Raw genomic sequence first — 26,815 nt, 5'->3', positions numbered from 1 at the left:
AAGCCTCCCCTCTTCCTTTCACGGTCTGTCTGTCCAAGTCATGCTGGACAACACCACTACAATGTGGTACATCAGCAAACAGGGAGGAGTGGGGTTGTCTCTTTTCTACAGAGAAGCTCTACGAGTGGTCATGGACTCAGAACTATCAGATTTGCGTGGTAGGAAATCACCTAGCCTAGGTGCTCCACTTGGGAGCGTACAGTCTTAGCCATTATCATCCGGCTGACCATGAGTGGCATCTTCACCCAGAGAAGCTCCAGGACATCTTGCAATTATGGGGGGATTCCTTATGTGAAACCCAAAAAACAGCCAAAATGTAGCTACAGTAATTAATAAGGTAAAATATAGAGAGTGAAATGTGTACGAAGGAAACTTCTGTATTTCTGACATACACCAGATAGTGAGTTAAGGAGCAGTAGTACTAACCTGTAGAGGGTATGTTTCTGTCTTCTTTCTTGCACACTGACTTACTGGAGGCTCAAAGGCAGAGAAATCCAATTGGTAATAACTAATGTTCTACTATTCGTTATTCTCTCAAGTCTCCAGATTTAAATGGTACCTCGCTTGTGTCTGTAGGCCTAGTGTCCATGTCCAGAAAGGCCCCAAACACACAACAAGGACACCGCTCATTTTTCTACTGATAACTGAAACTAGACCCCCAGGGGAAGCCAGTGGGGAGTGCCTTGTGTTCACCTCACATAGTTTTCTTACCCACATTGCCCTGAAAACATCTAATTTTACCTCCTGCTAGGACTCCAGTTGATCATGGTTTGATCTGTTCTTGTCGCGAGCACTAGGCCGAGCCACGCAAGTGGGGTATCAGGGACAAGTGGAGGAATACTAGGTGGTCAGTATAGTCTGGAGTTCTGCATATTCGAGAAGTTTAAGTCCCAGAAATGCAAGACATGTGCAATTTTAAAGAAATTTAGAGGTTTGAGGGCATTGTGGGTTAGAAACATTGTTGGGATCGACACAAGGCACACCACCCTGAACAGCCCTAGGTGTTTAGTTTTCAGAAATGTCTGAATTTCATAGGTTTTCTTGGGTGGCCGCCGAGCCTGGGCCAAAATCCATAGCTACCTTTTTGTTGATGTTGCCACATTACATTTTGGACTTCTTTCTGTTGCGGGCTCCAGGCCCTCCCACACAGATGAGGTACCATGTTTATCGGGAGAAATGTGGGAATGCTGGGTAGTGAGAAATGTGTGTTTCCCCTCTCATTCCAGTACTTTCACTCACACTCATATGAAGAAAATATTTGTAGCCATTGTTCAAGGTTTGCAAGGACTTTTGGCTAAGAAAACCATGTGGGATCCACTAGAGACACATCACCCTAGAGTCCCCTGTTGTCTAGTTCACGAAAATACCTGGGGTTCGTAGGTTCTTCCTAGAGTCAATGTACACCCTGGAATTGAAAGTCGGAAAAAATGTATATTACTGCATGCCCATCTGCTCCTGAAGTACACACATATACTGGTTGGATTTGGCATGAGTGAAAAGTTCAAAATGTACATTTTTGTAACAAAAGATTTTCCGAAAATTAAAATGCAGTAATCACTGTTTTTAAGTTAACTGAAATTTCAGAATTCAGAACTAGTGACTTACAACTCGTGAGCAGTAAAGCCATGACAAGGCACCAACCACTTTACGTGCCATTGAACACTGTTACTGTTCATGAGTCACACACAGAAAACCATTTACACTACCAGCCTTGTGCCAGACAACACTAACATCAACAAACCATAACATTTAAAGACCGGTATATATGTGGGCAGCCGTTTGGCTGCCGGTGTGTGTGGACTGGCATTTGGTTGGTAGGGTGTTTGCAGTGACCAGCAGCAGGTCAACACACACACCTAGGCATCCGCCACTGCACATACCGTCAATCGACTGCCACTGCACACACGCTGCCAGCCAGCCACCACTACACACACCACCAGTGAATCGCCACCACACACACACTTTCAGCCAAACAGTCGACACCCACCACCAGCCAAACGTCAGTCAGACAACACTATGAAGTTCCATACTCCTTTAATTTCTGAAACACTCCCAGAATTAACAGATTACACACACATAGCACATGCAGAAAATAACATCCAACTAAAAATCGGACCATAATTTAAATATTTTCCCAAATTTAAAATAGCCCGCCATTTAGTAGAAAGTGAAAGAAAAATCTATGATTGCAAGCATAGCAAGTGTAATTAAACAAATCCAACTATTGGGAGCCTGAAAATCTGCAGCAATACAGACCATAATCAATTGTGTTTTACTCTCATGGCTTCTCTCAGTGCTTGAGTTGTGTATGGTATACTTTAAAACATGTGGGCACACATAGGTAAGGATTAAAATGACACTGTGGGCAATACATATGACTCTCCTTTCATACTGTTCTTTGGGCACATACTCTACAGCCCGACAAGGAAATACTTCTTTTGAGTGTTGGAAGAATGTATTCAGGAGAGTGGTGATCTTTCAATCCAGCCACATCCTCAACCACTCCGATTCTAGGAACACTTGCCTGCTGTACTGCAACAAGGCTGACTATTAGAGACTGCTGAAACTGTACAAAACTCATCTTCCAAAATGCAAACATAAGCATTGAAGGATGCTAAATCAAAAAGATAAACAGCCAACTTCTTGTGCAAGATATAGGACTTTCAAGCGGTATTGTGAGGCTCCAACCTTTTGATACACTCTATTCTATTCTAGAATGTGGAACGGTTTGTGCACTTCTGCTGCCTGACCCCAAACAGTCACAGGTGCAGCACTTTCATCATGCATAGTGGTGAGCATGTGGACATCACTTCGGACAATAATTTTCAATATAAGTAGTACATTGCTATGCAAGGCACTGCTTTATCCCCTCAAACGTTTCTTACATATAAGCTCTTTATGGTAACCCTAATGATTAGAGTGGATTGAGCCCATGCCACAGTGCCCACTCTGAACAGTTCTTTAAATATTTGCCTATCTGTGCAGAAATTGTCCTCATATAAATGGTGACTTTTGTGAAAACATGCTCTGGTAAGTTCCCACACAATATGTTCATTGACTCCAAAAGTAAAAGGACAACTGGGGGGTGTGGGGATTGAAGATTCCCTACCAGTTACACCCTGAAATAATACACATATCCTTTTGCGCTTTACCACAACATATAAATCTTTATACCATAACATGCTCTTTTGCTGAGCATATATTGTCTGAAAACCAAACTGCCTTTGATCAGGACCAGAGACTCGGCCACAGAAAAATTGTGTCCTGGAATATAGATCTCTAAGAAACATTCAACTAAACGGTCAAGGACAGGCTGAATCTGGAAGTGATGGTCGCAATCAGGGTGATCTTGTTGCAACGCTGTTGCATTGTACACAAAATGCCACATCCTCTGCAGAAGAAAATTCCAATCTCGACCGACATCCCTTGTTTGAAAAATAGCACTTGGCTTCAAGGGACTAGTAGACCAATAAAAAGACAATGGTTTCCGTAGCAATGCTGTAAAAAAAATTAAACACCGGAACTGCTTAGTTTCATGGAGATCAACAATATCATTCAAAAACATCATCAATAAAGAGCTGGGAGAAATTGATAGGCAAAGTCCTCTGTATTCATTCTACACTCTGAAACACCACTAAAGGCAGGCAAAACAGGCTGCACCTTGTTAGGGGCTACCTTCGGTTTAGCACTTCAAATGGTATCCTTCCAGATAGGAAAATGAACTGCCAGGATCTTGCACTTGGTCTGCTGCCTCAGATGCAGTGTCCGTCTCAGAGCCATGTCGTAGGCAGATTCAAAAAGCAAATCACCAACCTGTAGGCGGTCAACCTGCAAGCAGCCATAATGCTTACTAATAAAATTGTCACAAACCAAACAGACAACTCTAAACAACAGTGCATCAAATTAGAACTACACAAACTGTTGCTGTATCCATCAGTAAATACAACTATTGAATTATGATGATCTGGAAAGAAACTAGCAATTCAAACCACACAATGAACTTTCTGGAAAGAAACTAGCAATTCAAACCACACAATGAACTTTCAACTATGAAAGGTTTCCTAGATACCTCTTAACTTGCCACAGACCGCTAGACTGAGGATCAACTGTGCCTACTCTGCACAGACACTGCATTCACCAAAGATATCCCACTAGAAAAGGAAAAACAACAATAAAAGTACACTCAAGATAACACCTTATAATATCTTGTACAAATCCGACCATGAATTTGAAAGATACGACAACATAAGCAAAATATATCAAAATTACTACATTTGTGAAAAAAACATGCCAAACAGGGCAATGATACAAATTTGAAGTACAAATGACAAAACAAAATGTTCTTACCAAACAGTTGCAACTATACAACTGCAGATCATTCAATGCCAATACCGCAATCAGGCTACGCCACAAAGAAAAGCAAAAGCTTTGCACTACAACAAAAAACAAAATAACATCACAAATGCACATGCTAAAAAATAAAATATTTAGCATTGTAAACCACAATGAAAACTGATCTGAGGGGCAGGTCCGAATCAAAAAAATCTGATCTACACCTAAGAGGGACACAAAGCGAAGGCAAATAATTGGCATCCTAGAATGGATCCAACCCTTACCCCATGTGCTTCTCCCCCACATACAGAAACCTGTCCCTGGTGTCTAGTGTGTTTCCATCAAAGCAGATCAACCTCCAAAATGGCCAATCTCACCCCAGGGAGGGTGGAGACAAATGAAAAAGAAACATGTCCCCTTCAGGGAAGCACCCCTTGCCCAAGTGCTGCTCCCCACAAAAAATTAATGGCACAAATTCCATGGTGTCTAGTGTTTTTCCACCCACCCCAGGTGCGGCCTATAAAATTACTGATCTTCCCCCACGAGGGGCAAAAACAAAATATAATTGCCCCCTTGAGGGGGAAAAACCCTTTCCCAAGGGGTCGCTCTCTAGAAATATAACATATTACAGACATCTCTGGTGTCTAGTGGGTTTTTACTCCCCAGAGAGCAGGTTGGCCTAAAAAATGGAAGACAGGTTGAAGCTCTGTTGAGGGGAGAGACCCTTGGCCAAAGAGCCGCTCCCCAGAACTTTAATGCAAAACATCCCTAATGTGTTACCACCCACATCCCTAATGTGTTAACACCACCCACCAACAGCAAAGGCAGATCGGCCTAAAACAATGGAACAAAAGAAATTACGGGCTGCTCCCTAGAAACATCATATATAATACAGACATCCCTGGTGTCTAGTGGGTTTCTACCCATCTCCCCCCCCCCTCCCTTCCGCCCTGCCCCTGGGACAGCAGGAAGGCCACAAAAAACAGCCCCTGGTGCCTAGTACATGCATTGCCATTGTGGTCAGGCCTGTGATCCTGCAGCAGGAATGCACTCGACTCACCCATAATTTAGGACACACTCTCGATCAGATATTTAGTAGTACAGAATTCAAAATTGACCTGACGTCCCCCATCACTTGGTCTGACCATTTTCTCATCAACTTTAAGATACCCAACCCAGACTAGTGGTTTCCACTCAGGCCTATTGGGGCCAAACACAAATATAGATCTTTTCATAAAATATCTCTGCATTCGCTAAGTGAGGCTTTGGAATCATCAGCCCCTATGCTGGTCGGCGATCCTGAATGTGACACCACCACACTAGAATCCTGGCTTCAATCCAACTTTGAAAACGCTGCTCCCCTGTCCACACGGACTACCAGGAGGACCCACCCGTCCGCTCCTTGGTTTAATGAAACACTAAGAGCAAGTAAAAGGACTTGTAGAGTTCTGGAAAGGAAATGGCGCAAACATTACTCATTGGATGACAGGAAAGTCTATAAGAGTGCTCAGAAATCCCACTACCTTCTGGTGAAAGAGGATAACATGAATTATTTACAGGTAAAGATTGATATGGCTCAAAATAAGGGAAAAGTCATCTTTAACATAGTGAAATTCTTCACCTCCTCGGGGGCAATAAAGGAAAAATCCCCGCACTCAGCTGAATGGACTCAGCAGATCGCCTTAATTCAACAATCTTTTGTGGAAATCATGGAAAAGAACCTAGTGACAGACAAATCCTTATCACAGAGGGTCAACTTTCCACTGATTCCCACGTTAGTAGATTTCCCTAAAATACTAGTAGCCGACTCGCTCCTCTATCTTAAAGGTCTTTGGTCCGGCTCTCCAAATGATGCCTGCCCGGCTAAACTACTTGCCTCTCTTGCCCCTACGATTAATGTCACAGTAAATATGGCATTACATTCTTCCCTCTCTGCTGGTAAAGTGGCACTTATCTGGAAACATGCCAAAATCCTTCCACTTTAAAAAAACCTTGTAGGTCGATATCTCTCCTTCCGGCTCTCTCAAACGTTCTGGAAATACACATTAATAAAGTAATTTCAAATTATGCAGAGGGCCACAATTTGTTGCAGCCTTCTCAATCTGGCTTTAGGACCAAATTTAGCACTGAGGCAACCCTATTGGAAGTAACTGAGTATTTTTGAGGAATACTGGCTCAGGGTGGACGGTCTGTCCTGATATTGCTCGATCTGTCTACAGCATTTGATACTGTCCCACACTAGAGACTCATTGACACACTGAGGAATCTGGGTATCGGCAGGACAGTATTGTCCTGGCTGGACTCTTTCCTGCAGGACAGAGCCCAGGAGATGTGGCCTCCCCCTGTTTTCACTCCTATGCCTGGCATAAGGGCTGGAGTTCCTCAGGGCTCTATTCTTAGCCCTCTTCTTTCACCTGCAAAAAAGGAGCAGATTCTGACTGTGTTAATATCAGAGCCTGTCTCTAAGGTTTTTCAGTGGCTTAAGGTGAACCAGCTCAAATGCTACTCAGATAAGTCTGAGATTATCTTCTTTGGCCAACTTGGTATCAGTAACTGGAAAGCATGGTGGCCTGAAGAATACTCATCTCCACATACAGAGCAGTTAGCTGTAAGAAACCTTGGAGTTTTGTAGCGCCTTGTCTATGAAGTCTCGGGTCCAAACTTTGTTTGGCACCTGCTTTGCCACCTTGCGTATGTTGGAAAACCTCCTTCCTCTCTTCTTAATAGAATCTAGGAAAATAGTAGTCCAGGCCTTGGTGACATCAAGACTGGACTACGCAAATGTATTTTATTTGGGCCTTCCCTGTTATCTTTTACAGAGCCTACAAGTAGTACAAAATGCTGCTACCAGGGCGATCCTCCAACCTAAACCAAGGTTTTCCGATGTCCCCCCTCCTTATGTCACTTCATTATCTGAAATTGAAGGAAAGGATCACATTTAAAGCTCTTGTTGTCTTCTTCAAGTCCCTCCATGGGATTGAAGCTGGCTACCTTAGCAAAGGAGTCAATCACTACATCCCTGCCCGATCTTAGATCCTACTCCTCCTCTGACCATGCTCGTACTCCCAAAGTACGCCTGGCTCGGATGGGTGGTAGATCTTTTGGATTTTTGGGGGCTCAGGCTTGGAACAGTCTTCCAGTTGCCCTACATTCCATTTCAGACATCTCAGTCTTCAAGAAACGCCTGATAACTTGGCTTTTCAAAACTTAGTAGCGTTACATAGCTCCCCCAACCACTTCTGTCTGCGCGAGGCCACTCATCTCAGTAGCTGTTTTGCACTATAAAAAATGTGTGTCATTCATTCATTCACCAACACAGGCAAAGGCAGTATTGCTAGTTAGAAACGTATGTGTTATTCAAAATGCTACAAGCATTGAGGAGCTTGCATTCCTCAGACATCTTCCTCATTCATCAGGAGCAAAGCAGCAAGTCAGTGGATTTTTAGATGCATCTACCAATTGCAGAGATCTTTATTACAGCAACATGGTCCACTCCATAGCTTTTTATAAACATTCAACTTTAGAAGCTATGTCTAGAAAAAAGTCTGTCTTCCAAAATGTTATGTTGATTGTTTGCTTAAAACCTTGTCCTGCCTATGCTCTCTCCACTTTGCAACACGTTGCTGTGGAATCATTTTCCCAGTGTGTGAAAACAGTGCAACAGACTAAGTGATGTGGTCTTTCTGGAGATTAGCATACTTTACTTGTTGCCTTACTCCTTAACAATATCTGTGTAATCTTCTCTTTGGAGCGTCTGTCATACTTCAGCCTAGCATGCGAGTATGAAACGTTTAGGACCTCCGTGACAACACTTGATGATGCACTGGGAAGTGTTTGGATCCTGGGCAAGTAAATGTTCACTGCCACTGGAATCGAGCTAAAACTTATAAAAATTACTACCTTTTCAGAGAAGCTTATTTCAGTCATCCTGGCAGCTGTAGGATATCTCCAGCCTGTTGTGAAGGAGGTTTAAAGAGGACTAAGAGTATTAGAATCACCTTGAAGGTTATTTCTTTCAAGTTTTACTTTGTATGCCATGGGTAGGCTTAAGGACACAACAGTCTTGTTTTAGTCTTTATTAAATGTGTTTTGGGTTGTTTATTTTGGGTTTTGGCAGTATGTTTAGTTTCACTGACGTTTATTTAACTTGTAAAGTGGATGGATCCAAATCTGTAATTCTTGTTTATGATGCCTTTCCTTTGTGAGAGCATAGCCAAAGGTTTTATCAGCCCTTACCCAATGACTCTTAAACATAAGTCAAAATATGCAACATAAACTAATGTTCTAATATTTAATAAATTGTAAGTATTCTTATTCCATATGTACTAGGTACGTTATCTTTTTGAGTGGCTGGATGAAGACTTTGATGAAGTAGAAGAAGCTGTCCACGCAGAGAAAGTCGAGTTCTGTCACCCTCTGTGTCAATGTGCTAAGTGTGGTCCTGCACAAAAGGTAAACATTTTGAGTGAAGTTTTTGTAAGAGTGAAGTTTTTTCAAAAGTGCTCCTGAGGAATACATTTGTAGATGATACTTGATGCTACAACAGTGGTGAATTAAAACATTATGAACATATTTGGTATTGTGTAGCATAGGGAGTCTGTGGTCACTTCCGCACAACGCTTTGCTCATAATCTCTTCCACTTTCTTTTGTTATCGGATTTGCTTTATTTATCTGTTAAATATCTGTAATTACAGTGCAACCTCACTATTGCCTCTATATGTAAGTATTAAAAGGGTATGCAAAGTGTAGTTGTGAATTTAGAGTTTATTTTGATTTCTCCCCAGTTTGACCATTTATCAAAAAATATATTTTACATTGGAGTCCTTTTTTAGCAATAAGGGAAACCTACAATGAGACAGGCATCGAAACACAGTTAGTGACTTAAAGTAAGGGAGGTAAAAAGAAAATGGCTATTGCAGCAGCAAAAGGGAGCTGTACTGAGCTAAAACGGTAGAGAAAAGGGAGGTGTAGCTCAGAATGGAAGTCTAGAAAAGGCCAAAGACAACCTATGAAGAAGAGAATAATAATAACAAAGTTAGAGGTGAGCAAGTAAGAGGGGATGGAACAGTCACTGTATATGCATCCATTTTGAGATTTACAGATACTGACCAGTAAAACGGGGTTGATGTGCACCTTAAATAAATTTGTTGATGGAGTTGAACGGAAGCAGAAACATACATACTGAAGTAGGTAGTGTGTCAGTGCTAGTTACTGGACTGAGTCAGAAATTGCTACCACTGAGCCTTTGTAGAATTTATATCCTGTGGGCACAGTCTATATTCTAGAGGAAGAAGTATGGATGTTAGATCTGGAGGTCTCTAGTTGGCAATGGTATTCACCTTTGTCCATATAGGGACCCTTACTTCTACGTCAGGATAAGGGGATTACACTCCTTAATAACCCCTGCTCACCCCCTTGGTAGCTTGGCACGAGCAGACAGGCTTATCTCCGAGGCAGTGTGTTAAGCATTTGTGGATATACACAGTAATACAGTGAAAACACTGCAGATTGGCACAACACAGGTTTTATAAAAATAAGTATTCTTTATATAGACTTAAACACAAGACCACAACCGACAAAGATCCACAATACTACACTTAAGATTACTTAAAAGATGATTAAAGTCTCTTAGTTCAAGTTGTTGGTAAATGCGACAAAGTTCTCAACAAAGTACCTGGATGCGCAAGTGAACAAAAGGCTCGCAAAAGGGGAGATGTGTCGGTTCCGTGACCCGGGGGAACGGTTGCGTCTTGCCTCAATGCTTGCGCAGAGTAGGGGACTCGTCGTGAGCCTTACCGGTGCAGAGGTGATGCGTAGATTCTCGGTCTGAGGGCCCGTTGCGGTGCTCAAGATGGCGCCTTGATGCGATGCGACGATCCGGTTGCGATGCGAGAACATGGCGCCCTTGATGCGGCGATGCGATGACGCCCTGGCAGCCTTGTGACGACTGTACTTTGGAGCCGCGACAGGCCCTGCAACACGCTTCTTCGGTGATGCGATGGCGACTCTCACGATGGCGTCACGCTTCTCCGGTGATGCGACAGCAGGCAGCTACGATGAACACACGCCTCCAGGGAGATGCGGCGAAGGCTCGCTTCTCTCATGTTGCGACGATTTCAGCTGCGGTGGCGACACACTTCTTCTTGATGCGTCGCGCTTCCAGCTCCCAGCGAATACCCAGCAAAGAAATCCAGGAGGGAGCTGTAGGTGAAGTCTTTTGTCCCTGAGACTTCAGCAGGAGGCAAGCACAGTTCAGGCCCTTGGAGAATATTCTGTAGATGAAAGTCCTTACAAAGTTTCTTCTCCTTTCCCTCTGCAATGAAGCAACCACTGCAGGCCAACCCAGCAAACAACACACTGGCAGAGGGGCAGTACAACTCCTGCAGCTTCCTTGGTTCTTCTCCTTGACTGAAAGGTTTCTTGTCCAGAAGTGATCTAATTTCTTGGGATCAGGGTCCCAATATTTATACCCCAAAGTCCTTTGTTCTCTGAAGGCAGAGAGGCCTCTGCCTAGTCCAAACCAGTTCCTGAGCACTTTGTTTACATGACTCTCTTCTTCCTTTCACTGTGCAGGGCAGAGACATCAGTCGCCCCACAGGAGGTGGAGCCAGCCCAGGGGAGGGAAGATACAGCTCTGGAGCACTCTTTTGACATGATTCCTCCTCTCCTTTCGCAGGGCTGAGCCATCAGACAAGCCACAGGGGGTGGAGCCAGCTTTGTAGAGGGAAGGCCCAGCCCTATTCAGGTACCAGATGCAACTCCTCCCTCCAATCTAGATGCAGATCTCTCCATTCACCACCAGGCTGCCCCAGCCTGTCTCCTGGAATCCCCAAGCCCTGTCACTCACAAACCCAGACAAAGAATACACAACCCAGCAGAGGCAGGCCTGGATAGTTAGGCAAGAAATTACCTACTTTCTAAAAGTGGTATTTTCAAACACAGAATATTAAAATCAATTTTACTAAAAGATGTATTTTATTATTCTGAGCTCAGGCATACTAAATTCGAATTTCTACCATGTTCCCTGAGTCAGTTAGGATTATAAGAATGTAATAATCTAACTGCCCATTCTGGCCTATGAGAACAGGTAGCCTTCAATAGTGAAAAACGAAAATGGCTGTAATTCACTATTAGGACATGCTACACACATCAGAGCATGTCCTACCTTATACTTACAATGCACCCTGCCCTTGGGCCTACCATAGGGGTGGTCTAATAAGAAGCAAAGGAAGGTTAGGGACTGGCAAGTGGGTGCACTAGACCAAGTCGACATGGCAGTGCTAGACTGCACACAGGCCTTACAATGGCAGACCTGAGACACACTTTACAAGCTGCTTCTGTGGGTGGCACAACCAGTGCTGCAAGCCCACCAGCACCATTTGATTTACACGCCCTGGGCACACATGGTGCACTGTACTAGGGGCTGACAGATAAATCAAATAACCCAATCAAGGCATAACCAATTAGTACATAATTTTAACATAGGGAGCACTTGCACTGTGGCACTGATTAGCAGTGGCACAGTGCCCAAAGTATAAATCCAGCAAAAACATATCAAAACAGAGGAGGCAATCCATCAAAAATGGAAGGGAGACTCACGCCAATGATGCCAGGTCTAACAATGAACATACAAAATGTGATATGCTAAGTACGCAATTTGCAACAATTGGTTGTAAGTTAACTTGAACAATATAAAGAGAGTGAGAAACAAATTACAATACTGCCGAGAGACACTTGTAACTAATATGCAATACAATATCATGTTATAACAAATGAGGTTATTTGTAAGGAAAATGGACTCTGAACTTGAAATAAAGCTTATGGTCTTCCTTTGTTGGATGAAGCATTTGGTGATACTACACTATTCCTCGTTTCATCTGGATACAAACCTGAGACCCATATTTGATAATGTTTACGAAATTAAGGTTTGTATTTGTGCTACCTTTAGGGGTAGGGTTCGGTTCCGTTCAAAGTTGAGATAATGTTTAAAGTCAAGGACAGACTTGGGTTTATTAATTTTTTATTTATCTATGTGTTTTTAAGCTCTACCTCATTGTAAAGTATTTAGCACAAGAAAGAAAAAAGTCACTACATAAAAAACAGTAAACGAGAATGAGGAACAATCAATCCAATTCTTATGATCAGGTAGTAATGTAGTAGGATTTCTTTCATGATGCACTAATAAACAAGTGTGTTTTAAGGATGTTTCTATGACGGGGTTGGACAGTCTGATTTCTTATGGTAAGACATCCCACAACCTGGAAGCTAGACATGAAAAAATGTGCTTTATGGTTTTAGATTCCTCAAAGTGCAGTGCCTCAAGTCTGAGTATTGCCTTTGTGTTCTGGATCCGTCTGCAACAGCACATTTTTGTATTTGACAGTCTCTTTGTATGCGATACAGTAGATGCTGTAGGCTATTCTTGTATGAAATCTCACACAGTGCGATCGCCCTAGGATTGGGGTTATGTCAATGCCCTCTTCACCAGAAGAGCCAACGTTTCTCTGGTTAACGCTGCTGGCATTGTGTTTCCTCTATAAACAGCCACTTATGTCTGGGCCACATGACAAAAAATTTCCTGACGAACAGCAGATTTTGTTTTTCTCTGTAGATAAAGCTGGAAAATAGCATATTTTTGTAATTTTGTCACATGTTTAAGATTGGTGTTAGCGTAAGTGTGAATGTTAGGGTCTGCTTAGTATTATGGTAAGTAAGTGTGAAAGTTAGGTCTGAGAGTTGTCGGGCAGATCTATGGTAATGGTATCGATTAAGGTTAGGTAAGTGTTGAGATTAGAGTTTGGGTCTTAACCTTTTCCATGCTCATGACAAGCTCAGCTCGTCATGAGGCACGGCGCTCCGGTGCTCATGACGAGCTTAGCTCGTCATGAGCCGTGGAACGCTCACACGCGGGGATAATTCCCCTGCTGTGCTGAGCGTTCCACGGGAACGGGTGTGGTCGTGACTAGCTCAGCTCTTCATGAGCACACGAGCACTGTGCCTCATGATGAGCACCGGGGCGCTCTGCGCGCCCTCTCCCCAGCACAGCGGGGCAATATGCCCCGCACAGAAGGGGTTAATATTGTTACAGGGAGGGTAATCATAGCATCAGAAGTAGAAGCAGAGTTAGATTATGGTCCATGCAATAGATTTGAGTTTAAAATTCAAAGTAAATGTTAGTGACAAGGTAAGGAGCAAGGTTTTGGTAATAGTGTGTTCACAGTTAAGGTTAACGAATGTGTTTAGGCCAAGGCAAGGGACAGGCTACAATTGCAGTTAGGACTCAGATGAGTTGGGATTATGGTTGAGTTTAGGGTTAGGTTTTCAGAAATATTTCCAGAACAAACATGAAAAAGGAGGGGTTCATTGAATATCAGTATGGCTTCACTTCAATATGTTTTGATTGAAATTGAAATCTTCATAAACCATTGAATTGTTTTTCAATGAAAAGGTTTTTTTTCAGAAATTATATTTCTCTTAAATGCACTGAATCGAAATAAGAACAAAAACAATTGAAGCCTCCTGGAGGGAGAAGCCCTATCAATTAGTGTTTTGCTTGGAGAGATTCCATTTTATGCTACTAAAAAATACATTCATTGTTTCATTTATTAGATAAACCTATAATCATTGAAGGGAGTAGCTATCAAACTATAAACATCTGTCAGAATTAGAATTGGTGTGCTACTTGGAAGAAGTAGAGATTTGTGACTAGTGAGACTTTTCATCCTTTGTAGAGGGACAGTTGTTATTTGTGAAGACAAGCAATAAAAACAAAGAAGTAACATAATTACAATAAGAGTAGTAGTCTAAACGTGTGATTGTAAAAGTGAGACCATGGCACTGTAAGGGCAAAGAAGAGAAACTGAAAAGGACAGTAATCTATTTGAATTTGAACTGTAATTCAGAAAAGAGAAAAAGCACAGGGCTGTGAAGCCATAAATAGACTTACCCTACAGCAACAGTTTAGAGATCTCATCTAATAAACAGTACACATTTATAATCCTTGTTTCTCTGCTACTTTTGTTAGTTGTCCATTACAAATTATGGTTTCTTCTAAATTCTGAAATAAGAACATCAATCAGGGTTGGTAAAGCGTAACTACTCATCCATGAGGGTCTCAAGACGCTGGGCGGGAGAAGGGTGACTCCGTTGACATAACCAAGGACATCCTGGACCCATCCCAAAATGGGTTCAGACCGGGTCACAGCACAGAGTCTGCCTTGTTGGCTACCACCGAACACCTTCGAAAGATCCTCGACGCCGGTCGAGTGCAGCACTGATCCTGCTTGATCTCAGCGCTGCCTTTGACACGGTGTCGCATGGGATCCTGCTCCGCCGCCTGGAGGAATTTGGTATTAGGGAGTGTGCCCTGAAATGGTTTCGGTCATTCCTTCAGGACAGATCTTTTAGGGTTTCGGCCCCTCCCTTTCTATCCAAGTTCCACCATATTGGTCAAGGTGTCCCACAGGGCTCAGCGCTTAGTCCGTCTGTGAGAAGTTGGCCTGATATATAGTGCTCACTATTCTAGTGATCACTGTGTATCATACCAAACAACCCTTATTGATGATTGGTTGTAAGTCAACCTTTTAGACCAGCTATCCTAGTAGCATGGACACGAGCAGTCTTCAGGCTAAACTCTAGAGGGCGTGTTAAGCCAGCTGTTTTACCATGTACCCCTTGAACACCAAGTGAAAGGACACCACACAAGTTGTTATGAAAATAAAGGATATTTATTTATAACAAGTCTACCCTGAACTCTTTGAGTCAGGGAGCTAAGCACATTACAAAACTCTTACTAAAATATTTTAAGTTGCACAATTTACACAAATGCCCGAGGGGCACGAAAAACCATATACACAAAAAGTGGAATGCGAAATGCTAACAGGTAAGTAACAAGATCCAGAGGCTTCAGGATCGCTAGGACTACACTACTGAACCTTAAGATTACGAGCAGGAGGTCTAGGGAGATTGTGTGCAGAGTGTGCACTCTCACGCGGGATGCGGGAAGAAGTCTAGGGATGCTAGCGTTTCTAAAGTTACTGTTTCCGGACGAATCTGACTAGATAGACTGAAAACGACAAAGGATCTGGACACTTGGATAGTGAACCTGTGCTGGAGTACCGAAATACTCAAGTTACCTAACCCAGGGGCCGCGGCTGCATAGGGTTCAAAAGACGTCGGGAATCCTCGTTGAAGTCTATGGAGCCTGAAAGAAGAAGTTGCTGGCAGGCGACCAGTGAAGATGTTCGGTGTGATCCAAGGCTGGATCAGTGAAGGAGACGACCTGAAAGCAGAGGGAACTCAGTTCTTAATCACTAGCCAGTGATTATGTGGGCACCAGGATGGCACCGGATGAAGTCACCATTACCAGGTGAGTGGGCGACGCTGAACTCTGCAGTCACACGGGCTAGGAGGCGTTGTCGGCGTCCAGGCTGGAGGTGCGAGCTGTCCCACGAGGCTGTCGGCGATGCTGGACTCAGGATTTGAGCAACAAACCTTGGCAAAGGCAAGCCCACGCGGTGGAGTCAAGATGGCGTCTGGAGGGGACCAGGAGGGTCCGGGGTGCTCCTCTCTTGGAAGGGAGCAAGGGCCAGTCTGGAGCAACCAGACCAGCGGTGAAATCGTCGTGGTACGTCGTCAAGAGGGTCACTAGCCAACGGGCAAGTGACCGGACAACGTGGCAAGCAGCAAGGAAGCAGAAGGGCCCCACGCAGATCTCGTGGATGCTGGGAGGCTGGACTTCGGTGCTGGAGCTGCTTAGGGTTAGGGCTTCTCAAACCCCAGTGCACTTACTCGAGGGTCTCTCGGGGGTCATGCTGAAGAAGCGTCGTGCAGGTCTTGAAGATGGCCGGTCCCACAGGTCTCGTCGCACCCACGAATCTCAGCTGTGCTGGATGATGTAGGTAGAGGTCAGAGATGGCAGGGAATCCGGGTCTCGTCGAGCTGGGCAGTCTTGATCCAGAGGATGGACTTACAGCAAACCGCAAGAGCTTCAATGGTGCCTGCTGGTGCAGTGTGGCTACTCCTTAGCCACAAGGGAGAGTCTTCAGAAGAGTCAAGAGTTCCTTTCGTGGAAAGTAGTTTCAAGATTCAGAATTATCTAATTTGGGAAGGGGGCCTGCTCCTACCTTTATTCTAAGAAAAGGGGCTGGCACGCGACTAGGTCCTGCCCTAGGGGTGGGACCAGGAGGGGGGTGGTTACACCCCTCTCCTTTGTCCGGTCTCTCCCCAGCTCAGGGGCTGGTGTGCCCCAGGAACTGGTTTGAGCCGGCATATGCACAGTGAGGACCGGGGTGCCACTTGCAGTCACCTTCCTTTCAGCCCTGCCTACCTGGGATACACAAAATCCTGTCTGGGATGGTGTTAGCACCGCCCCTGGCAGGAAACCCTTTGTCCAGGCCTCCGTTGCTGGAAGGACTCCCAGCAGCAGGAGGGCAGACTTGTGTCTCGGTGGCAGCATCCATTTTGTGGAGCTGAGGCTATGTCTGACTTTAACCGGGGTTCACAGTTACATACATGTCGTGTCCCTCTAAAAGGGTGGAATGCTAACCCCGTCGCCAGAATTGGCGAGGGGTTAGTATTCCAATTCGTATGACACCTTACTCGACATGTTTTGATACCAAAGTTAGCATTTAACCGCGAGGATTATAATGCACTTAAGAGTATATGGTATAGCGTTATCATGGAACAGCTATTTGGACTTGGTTCCGCAAGCTGCAAACGGGCTCAGTTCATTCCAGAGCACCATCTCACATAATTCCAAGCACTCTGCCTTCAGGATTGATAAGGCTTGCCATAGGAGGGACTGATAGGAATATATGTGTCCATTTTAGGGTCAGATATAGGTATACTATATCTAAAGCAAAGGGTGATTACACCACCTTGCCCCAGCTGTCGTGCAGCCAGTTGTGTCTGTTGGGGTGGCCAGCCAGGGGTGGCATAATACATGCTTCAGCCCCTGGTAGGCCCTGGGTACACCTATGCCCTGGATACCTAAGGTATACTGTACAGGGACTGATAAGGTGGCCCAGTACCAATTGGTAAAATGCACCTAAGGTACATGGTTGTAATTTAGAGAGAGAACAGCTAGGCTGTGGGTCTGATTAGCAGGCCCACAGCCAGGGAAAGTCGTAAAACAGTGAAGCAAAAAGCAAAAATCTGGGTGGCCATGGGATTGCAGACCCCACTCTCCTACATAACCCCCCCCCAAACTTAGGGACATTAAACTAACCTTGACCAGGTGAGTCTTCTTGCTCTAAGTGGAAGTACCTGGAGAGACCATCTGCATTACCATGGTCAGTTCCTGGGCGGTGCTCCACTGTAAAGTCCATCCCCTGTAGGGAAATGGACCACCTAAGAAGTTTGGGGGTTTCACCCTTCATTTGATTTAGCCATAAGAGGGGCTTATGGTCGGTCTGAACTTTGAAGTGAGTACCAAACAAGTATGGCCTCAACTTTTTCAGGGCCCAAACCACAGCAAAGGCCTCCCTCTCAATAGCTGACCAACGTTTCTCTCTGGGGGTCAGCCTTCTGCTTATAAAAGCAATGGGCTGGTCATGACCATCAATATTCAGCTGAGATAGAACAGCTCCCACACCCAACTCAGAAGCATCTGTTTGGACAATGAATGGCTTGGAGTAGTCTGGACTCTTGAGAATATGTGCAGTGCACATGGCCTGCTTTAGGTCATCGAATGCCTTCTGACAGCTGACTGTCCACTGAACTTTCTTTGGCATTTTCTTACTTGTCAGGTCATTAAGTGGAGTCACAATGGTTCCATAATTTCTGACAAATTTCCTGTAATAACCAGACAGGCCCAAGAAAGCTCTGACCTGTGTCTGGGTGGTTGGAGGAGCCCAGTCCTTTATGGCCTGTGTCTTGCTCTCCAGAGGTTGAACTTGGCCTCCACCTACAAGGTGGCCCAAGTATACAACTTGACTCTGCCCTATCTGGCACTTAGTAGCCTTGATAGTGAGGCCTGCCTTTTGCAGGGCCTCTAAAACTTTCCTCAGGTGGATCAGGTGATCCTCCCAGGTGGAGCTAAAGACAGCAATATCATCTAGATATGCTGCACAAAAGTCATCCAACCCAGTGAGAACTTGGTTCACCAACCTTTGAAAAGTGGCAGGGGCATTTTTCAAACCAAAGGGCATCACCACAAATTGGTAATGACCTCCTGGGGTAGAAAATGCTGTCTTGGCCTTGGCATCCTCATCTAACCTGATTTGCCAATAACCAGCTGTTAGGTCAAATGTACTTAAGAAAGTTGCAGAAGCCAACTTATCTATCAGTTCATCTGCCCTGGGTATTGGATGGGCATCTGTCTTAGTGACAGCATTGAGACCCCTGTAGTCTACGCAAAACCTCATCTCTCTCTTGCCATCCTGGGTGTGAGGTTTAGGCACTAGAACTACAGGACTAGCCCAAGGGCTCTCTGAGGGTTCAATGACTCCCAATTCCAACATCTTTTGTACTTCAGTTTTTATGCAGTCCCTGACGTGGTCAGGTTGCCTGTAGATTTTACTCTTTATAGGCAGACTGTCTCCAGTGTCCACCTCATGTGTGCACCAGTTTGTCTGACTGGGGGACAGAGAAAACATTTGTCTGAAGGATTGAAGGACTTGCCTACAATCCTGTTGCTGATGCTCAGAGAGGCTGTCAGAAAAGACTACACCATCCACTGACCCATCATCAGGGTTCTGAGTGAGCAGGTCTCTTCCTCCTGTCCCTCATCTGTGGCCATGAGCAAGCCCATGTCCTCCCTGTCAACAAATGCTTTGAAAAAAATCAAATGGGGAGGAATCACTTGTCCTGCATGAACCAGGGTATGCAGGAGATCGTACAACGGTGTCTCCAATAAAAAACCCTCATGCACGTGTTGGGTAGTGTGGTAAGCGGTATATTTTGGTTCTCCGCTCTTCAAACACGTGTGTGCATAATCATAGGGTTAGTTTCAGTATGCAGCCTCCACCAGGAGGATCTTACCCTTGGTAAAAACAGTAGTGACCCAGTGATGTGGACAGTGTACAGAAATATATTTAAAAATCCCCCGGATAACCAGAAAAAGAATTTTATTAGGTCTGGGTTCGGGTGGATCCCATGAGGGAATGCCCAATTGGCGTGCGCTCTGTTGAAAAGATTAAGTTTTCAGGACGCACTGGCATTAATAAAGATTAAGATGGCCGACATGTTTCAGCCCTCTATGCCGGGATTCGGACTTAAGGGCTTTCTTCAGGACCAGTAGTGGTAGGTGAAAGGAAATTAGATATTTGAATTCTTCTTTTTGCATGACACACGCTTGTTGGATAAAGAGAGAGTTGACACTGCCATTTACTGGGGGTTACAAAAGTATTGCCATTTTAAGTTGCATCAGTTTGTCGAGTAGTGAATTCGCTACGCTATGTGTCTCCCTTACCCTTTTCTCCCTTTGTGTATGTTTCTATTATGTTTGATCTATAGGTACATCGCGACCTTAAAGAAAAGAAACAGGTTGATAATTTCCCTTTTCTAACACTTGCTTGCTAAAATTGAGCAAACCAGTATCACTTTCACCTACCACTACTGGTCCTGAAGAAAGCCCTTAAGTCCGAATCCCGGCATAGAGGGCTGAAACATGTCGGCCATCTTAATCTTTATTAATGCCAGTGCGTCCTGAAAACTTAATCTTTTCAACAGAGCGCACGCCAATTGGGCATTCCCTCATGGGATCCACCCGAACCCAGACCTAATAAAATTCTTTTTCTGGTTATCCGGGGGATTTTTAAATATATTTCTGTACACTGTCCACATCACTGGGTCACTACTGTTTTTACCAAGGGTAAGATCCTCCTGGTGGAGGCTGCATACCGAAACTAACCCTATGATTATGCACACACGTGTTTGAAGAGCGGAGAACCAAGATATACCGCTTACCACACTACCCAACACGTGCATGAGGGTTTTTTATTGGAGACACCGTTGTACGATCTCCTGCATACCCTGGTTCATGCAGGACAAGTGATTCCTCCCCATTTGATTTTTTGCATTAACCTAAGGAAACTGAGGGATCAGACATTTCCTTCTCCCCCTTCCAATTGATTAGTATAAACAAATGCTTTGAGCCTATTCACATGAAGTACTCTGTGAGGGCTCCTGGGAGTTCCCATGTCCACCAATTAGGTGACCTCTCCCTTTTGTTCAATGATGATGTGGGGTCCAGACCATTTGTCTTGGAGAGCTGCTGGGGCCACTGGCTCCAACACCCACACCTTCTGTCCTGCATGGTAAACCGGTAGGACAGCCTTTTGGTCATGGCAAGCTTTTTGAAGTTCCTGGCTGGCCTCAAGGTTTTTAGATGCCTTCTCCATGTACTCTGCCATCCTGGAGCGGAGACCAAGTACATAGTCCACTATGTCAAGTTTGGGCTTTTTGAGAGGTAACTCCCATCCTTCCTTCACAAGACATAGGGGTCCTCTTACAGGATGTCCAAACAAAAGCTCAAAAGGGCTGTAACCAACCCCCTTCTGTGGGACCTCTCTGTAAGCAAACAGAAGGCAGGGTAAAAGGATGTCCCATCTTCGCCTAAGCTTTTCTGGTAACCCTTTTATCATCCCTTTGAGGGTCTTGTTGAATCTTTCAACAAGCCCATTGCATTGTGGGTGATAGGGTGTGGTGAATTTGTAATTGACACCACATTCCTTCCACATAGCAGTCAAGTATCCTGACATGAAGTTTGCACCTCTGTCAAAGATCACCTCCTTAGGGAACCCCACTCTGGAGAAAACTCCAACCAGGGCCCTTGCCACAACAGGAGCTGTAGTGGTTCTAAGGGGAATAGCTTCTGGATACCTGGTGGCATGATCCACTAGCACCAGTATAAATCTGTGCCCAGATGCTGTTGGGGGGTCCATTGGTCCAACAATGTCAATCCCCACTCTTTCAAAGGGAACCCCCACCACAGGTAGTGGTATAAGGGGGGCCTTTGTTGTGCCACCTGATTTGCCACTGGCTTGGCAGGTGACACATGAACGACAAAAGTTCTTAGTGTCCTCAGACATATGGGGCCAGTGAAAGTGTGGGGCAAGCCTGTCCCAAGTCTTATTCTGGCCTAAGTGACCTGCAAGGGGAATTTTATGGGCCAAGGTGAGAAGGAAACCTCTCAGAGACAAGGGGATGACCAGCCTCCTGGTAGCACCAGGCTTGGGGTCTCTTGCCTCAGAGTAAAGGAGTCCATCGTCCCAGTACACTTTATGGGCACCTGTGGCATTCCCTGCAGCCTCAGCAGCAGCCTGCTGTCTGAGGGGTTCAAGAGAGGAACAGTCTAACTGTGCCTGCCTCAAGTCTGCCCTGGAAGGGCCCCCTGTCCCAAGAAACTCAACCTGTTCAGGCTCAAGCTCTTCTAGGACAGTTCCTTCTGGGGTCTTGGGGTCAGTCTCCTGAGAGAGCTGATCCATCACCTGAGGCAGGGGGAAGAGTCAATCTTACCCCTACTGCTCTTTCTCTTGGGTAGTGTCTGGTCCATTGTTCCAGGATCCAGCACTAGTTCAGCTGGGCATTTCTTGGCCCGTGACCTAGTCACAGCAAGGACATGTGCTGACAAACCTAACATTTCCACATGAGTCCTATACTCCACATCTGACCATAAGGAGGATTCCAAATCATTGCCCAAAAGACAGTCCACATGGAGGTCTGAACTAACAACAACCCTTTTGAGGCCATTTACCCCTCCCCAGGAGAAGTTAACAAGTGCCATACTATGGGAGGTAGTGGCATTGCTAGCATTGGTCACCAGGTAGTCTGCTCCCAGTATTACCTGGTCAGGGTCCACAAAGTTAGGTGTCACCATGGTGACACTGGCACAAGTGTCCCTGTAGGCCTGAGCTATTTTTCCATTAATCAAAGGCGTCTGCCTGTACTTGCCCAGAGTACTGGGACTTATTGTAGGGGTCATATTCATGTCCCCAGTACAAACAAGAACAGCCTGAGTAGGTGTTCTGACTAAGTCAGAGCCCGCCTCAGTTCCCAGGGTTAACCCTACTATAGCCTTAGGAGGATTACTACCACTACTAACTGTACTAGGGGGTGCAGGTGCCTTAGGGGCAGTAGTGGTAGGAGTTGGGCCTTTCTTGGTGCACTCACTAAACCAGTGAGTATTACTTTTGCAGTACTGGCACCATGGTATCTTCTGACCATTCTTCTTCTTTTGGGAATTCTGGGAATTCTGGGACCCACCCTCTTTAGATTGTTGGGGCCCTGTTGAAGACTTCTGGTCATTTTGCTTATTCTCATTACCCTTGGGATCTGCTTTCTTCTGGCCACCACCCTGGTTCTGGTTCTGCTGCTTGACCCTTGTCCTGACCCATCTGTCTGCCTTCTTTCCCAATTCTTGGGGAGAGGTCAGATCTGAGTCAATAAGGTGCTGATGCAACAACTGATTCTGACAATTACTTAAGATTTGTTCTCTCATAATTAGATTATACAATCCTGTGTAATCAGTAACTTTACCTCCCAGTAACCAGCCTTCAAAGCCTTAGTGGCACAATCTACAAAGTCAGCCCAATCTTGAGACTGAGTTTTCTGGGTGTCTCTGAACAGCAACCTGTACTGTTCAGTGGTTAAGCCAAACCCATCAATCAGTGTATTTTTCAAGACTTGGTAATTGTTAGCATCCTCAGCTCTAGTAGTGAGGAGCTTATCTCTACCTTTTCCTTCAAAGGAGAGCCACAAAATAGCTGCCCACTGACTCTGGGGGATGCACTGGACAGTGCAGGCCCTCTCCAAAGCAGTCATCCATTTGTGGATGTCATCCCCTTGTTTAAAGGGGGGCACTATTTTACTCAGGTGTCTAGTATCAAAACTCCTGTCTTTATCCTTAGGGATATTGCTGCCACCAGTGGGGACTACCCCACTTAACTGTTGCTCTCTAGCAAAGGCAAGCTTCTCCTTGGCAAGGGCAAGTTCTTCCCTCTGAATCCTCAGATTAGCCTGTTTCATCCTTGCTTCATGTTCTCTTCTCTGAGGGGAAGTCCGTCTCCTCTGGGGAGAGATCATTCTCCTCTGAGCAGAGGCATGCGAGTGCACAGATCTATTGGAGTCCCTAGAATGAGACCTATCTCTTCTAACTCCAAAGTTAGGCCTGCTTAGGGTCAGTACTGGGGGTCCCCCAGATCCTTCCCTATGTAGGTCTAAGTTGGCCCTAGTAAGCCTGACTAGCTCAGGACCATTGTCTGCCTCATCCCCAGAAATAACCTCTTCATCCTCCTCCTCCTCTACTTCCTCAGTTTCAGTGAGGTCAGGATATCCAGGGGTACCTTCTAAGGGGGGCATGCTCCCATCTGTATGAGTAGCTTTTCTAGCATCATAAGTCTCTAAGAGACCTAACAGAAAAGGAGTGGTAGGGTTAGAACCCTGTTTTAGTTTCCTGGAGGTACACAATTGTCTCATCTCCTGGAAGCTAAGGCCTGCATATCTGGAAGTGACCTGTGGAGGGTCAACAGCCACAAGGGGAGTCTCTGAAGACTCTCCATGGGTAGACATGCTTCTAGTGTGGTGTAAGTGATGCACCTACCTACACTATGGGTTTACCTACTGATCCCTTGCTAAGAGTTGTAGTCAGGGTGTGCTAAGCCCTGTTACACTACAACAGCTGGTTCAGTAGAACTCAGAGTATTCTAAGTTAAGTTATATGTACCTGGGTACTTATGTGATCTTTCAATTGATATTCTTAGGATACGTGCGAGGTAAAACAGCAAGCTCAAATCCCAACCGCTGCACACCAATGTGAGAAGTTGGCCTGATATATAGTGCTCACTATTCTAGTGATCACTGTGTATCGTACCAAACAACCCTTATTGATGATTGGTTGTCAGTCAACCTTTTAGACCAGCTATCCTAGTAGCATGGACACGAGCAGTCTTCAGGCTAAACTCTAGAGGGCGTGTTAAGCCAGCTGTTTTACCATGTACCCCTTGAACACCAAGTGAAAGGACACCACACAAGTTGTTATGAAAATAAAGGATATTTATTTATAACAAGTCTACCCTGAACTCTTTATGAGTCAGGGAGCTAAGCACAATACAAAACTCTTACGAAAATACTTTAAGTTGCACAATTTACACAAATGCCCGAGGGGCACGAAAAACCATATACACAAAAAGTGGAATGCGAAATGCTAACAGGTAAGTAACAAGATCCAGAGGCTTCAGGATCGCTAGGACTACACTACTGAACCTTAAGATTACGAGCAGGAGGTCTAGGGAGATCGTGTGCAGAGTGTGCACTCTCACGCGGGATGCGGGAAGAAGTCTAGGGATGCTAGCGTTTCTAAAGTTATTGTTTCCGGACGAATCCGACTAGATAGACTGAAAACGACAAAGGATCTGGACACTTGGATAGTGAACCTGTGCTGGAGTACCGAAATACTCAAGTTACCTAGCCCAGGGGCCACGGCTGCATAGGGTTCAAAAGACGTCGGGAATCCTCGTTGAAGTCTATGGAGCCTGAAAGAAGAAGTTGCTGGCAGGCGACCAGTGAAGATGTTCGGTGTGATCCAAGGCTGGATCAGTGAAGCAGATGACCTGAAAGCAGAGGGAACTCGGTTCTTAATCACTAGCCAGTGATTATGTGGGCACCAGGATGGCACCGGATGAAGTCACCTCGACCAGGTGAGTGGGCGACGCTGGACTCTGCAGTCACACGGGCTAGGAGGCGTTGTCGGCGTCCAGGCTGGAGGTGCGAGCTGTCCCACGGCGATGCTGGACTCAGGATTTGAGCAACCAACCTTGGCAAAGGCAAGCCCACACGGTGGAGTCAAGATGGCGTCTGAAGGGGACCAGGAGGGTCCGGGGTGCTCCTCTCTTGGAAGGGAGCAAGGGCCAGTCTGGAGCAACCAGACCAGCGGTGAAATCGTCGTGGTACGTCGTCAAGAGGGTCACTAGCCAACGGGCAAGTGACCGGACAACGTGGCAAGCAGCAAGGAAGCAGAAGGGCCCCACGCAGATCTCGTGGATGCTGGGAGGCTGGACTTCGGTGCTGGAGCTGCTTAGGGTTAGGGCTTCTCAAACCCCAGTGCACTTACTCGAGGGTCTCTCGGGGGTCGTGCTGGAGAAGCGTCGTGCAGGTCTTGAAGATGGCCGGTCCCACGGGTCTCGTCGCACCCACGAATCTCAGCTGTGCTGGATGATGTAGGTAGAGGTCAGAGATGGCAGGGAATCCGGGTCTCGTCGAGCTGGGCAGTCTTGATCCAGAGGATGGACTTACAGCAAACCGCAAGAGCTTCAATGGTGCCTGCTGGTGCAGGGTGGCTACTCCTTAGCCACAAGGGAGAGTCTTCAGAAGAGTCAAGAGTTCCTTTCGTGGAAAGTAGTTTCAAGATTCAGAATTATCTAATTTGGGAAGGGGGCCTGCTCCTACCTTTATTCTAAGAAAAGGGGCTGACACGCGACTAGGTCCTGCCCTAGGGGTGGGACCAGGAGGGGGGTGGTTATACCCCTCTCCTTTGTCCGGTCTCTCCCCAGCTCAGGGGCTGGTGTGCCCCAGGAACTGGTTTGAGCCGGCATATGCACAGTGAGCACCGGGGTGCCACTTGCAGTCACCTTCCTTTCAGCCCTGCCTACCTGGGATACACAAAATCCTGTCTGGGATGGTGTTAGCACCGCCCCTGGCAGGAAACCCTTTGTCCAGGCCTCCATTGCTGGAAGGACTCCCAGCAGCAGGAGGGCAGACTTGTGTCTCGGTGGCAGCATCCATTTTGTGGAGCTGAGGCTATGTCTGACTTTAACCGGGGTTCACAGTTACATACATGCCGTGTCCCTCTAGAAGGGTGGAATGCTAACCCCGTCGCCAGAATTGGCGCGGGGTTAGTATTCCAATTCGTATGACACCTTACTCGACATGTTTTGATAAATCTATACCAAAGTTAGCATTTAACCGCGAGGATTATAATACACTTAAGAGTATATGGTATAGCGTTATCATGGAACAGCTATTTGGACTTGGTTCCGCAAGCTGCAAACGGGCTCAGCTCATGCCAGAGCACCATCTCACATAATTCCAAGCACTCTGCCTTCAGGATTGATAAGGCCTGCCATAGGAGTGACTGATAGGAATATATGTGTCCATTTTAGGGTTAGATATAGGTATACTATATCTAAATCAAAGGGTGATTACACCACCTTGCCCCAGCTGTCGTGCAGCCAGTTGTGTCTGTTTGGGTGGCCAGCCAGGGGTGGCATAATACATCATTCAGCCCCTGGTAGGCCCTGGGTACACCTATGCCCTGGATACCTAAAGTATGCTGTACAGGGACTGATAAGGTGGCCCAGTACCAATTGGTAAAATGCACCTAAGGTACATGGTTGTAATTTAGAGAGAGAACAGCTAGGCTGTGGGTCTGATTAGCAGGCCCACAGCCAGGGAAAGTCGTAAATCAGTGAAGCAAAAAGCAAAAATCTGGGGTGGCCATGGGATTGCAGACCCCACTCTCCTACACCGTCCCTTTTTAATCTT

General features: G+C 45.6%; 1 protein-coding gene across 3 annotated transcripts in view; it reads left to right on the top strand.

Moving 5' to 3' along the window:
- ANKRD27 (ankyrin repeat domain 27) overlaps positions 1-26,815 on the top strand; it is a 582,242-nt gene that overhangs the window by 376,859 nt on the left and 178,568 nt on the right. For all 3 annotated transcript variants that reach the window (XM_078670366.1, XM_078670365.1, XM_078670368.1), the window contains one exon: positions 8,662-8,784. In XM_078670366.1, the coding sequence (XP_078526492.1) occupies positions 8,662-8,784 (123 nt within the window). The remainder of the gene's footprint in view (positions 1-8,661; positions 8,785-26,815) is intronic.

Source organism: Lissotriton helveticus, chromosome 12 (genome assembly GCF_964261635.1).
Source record: "Lissotriton helveticus chromosome 12, aLisHel1.1, whole genome shotgun sequence".
Taxonomy (NCBI): Eukaryota; Metazoa; Chordata; class Amphibia; order Caudata; family Salamandridae; genus Lissotriton; species Lissotriton helveticus.
This window is presented reverse-complemented; position numbering and strand designations above follow the sequence as displayed.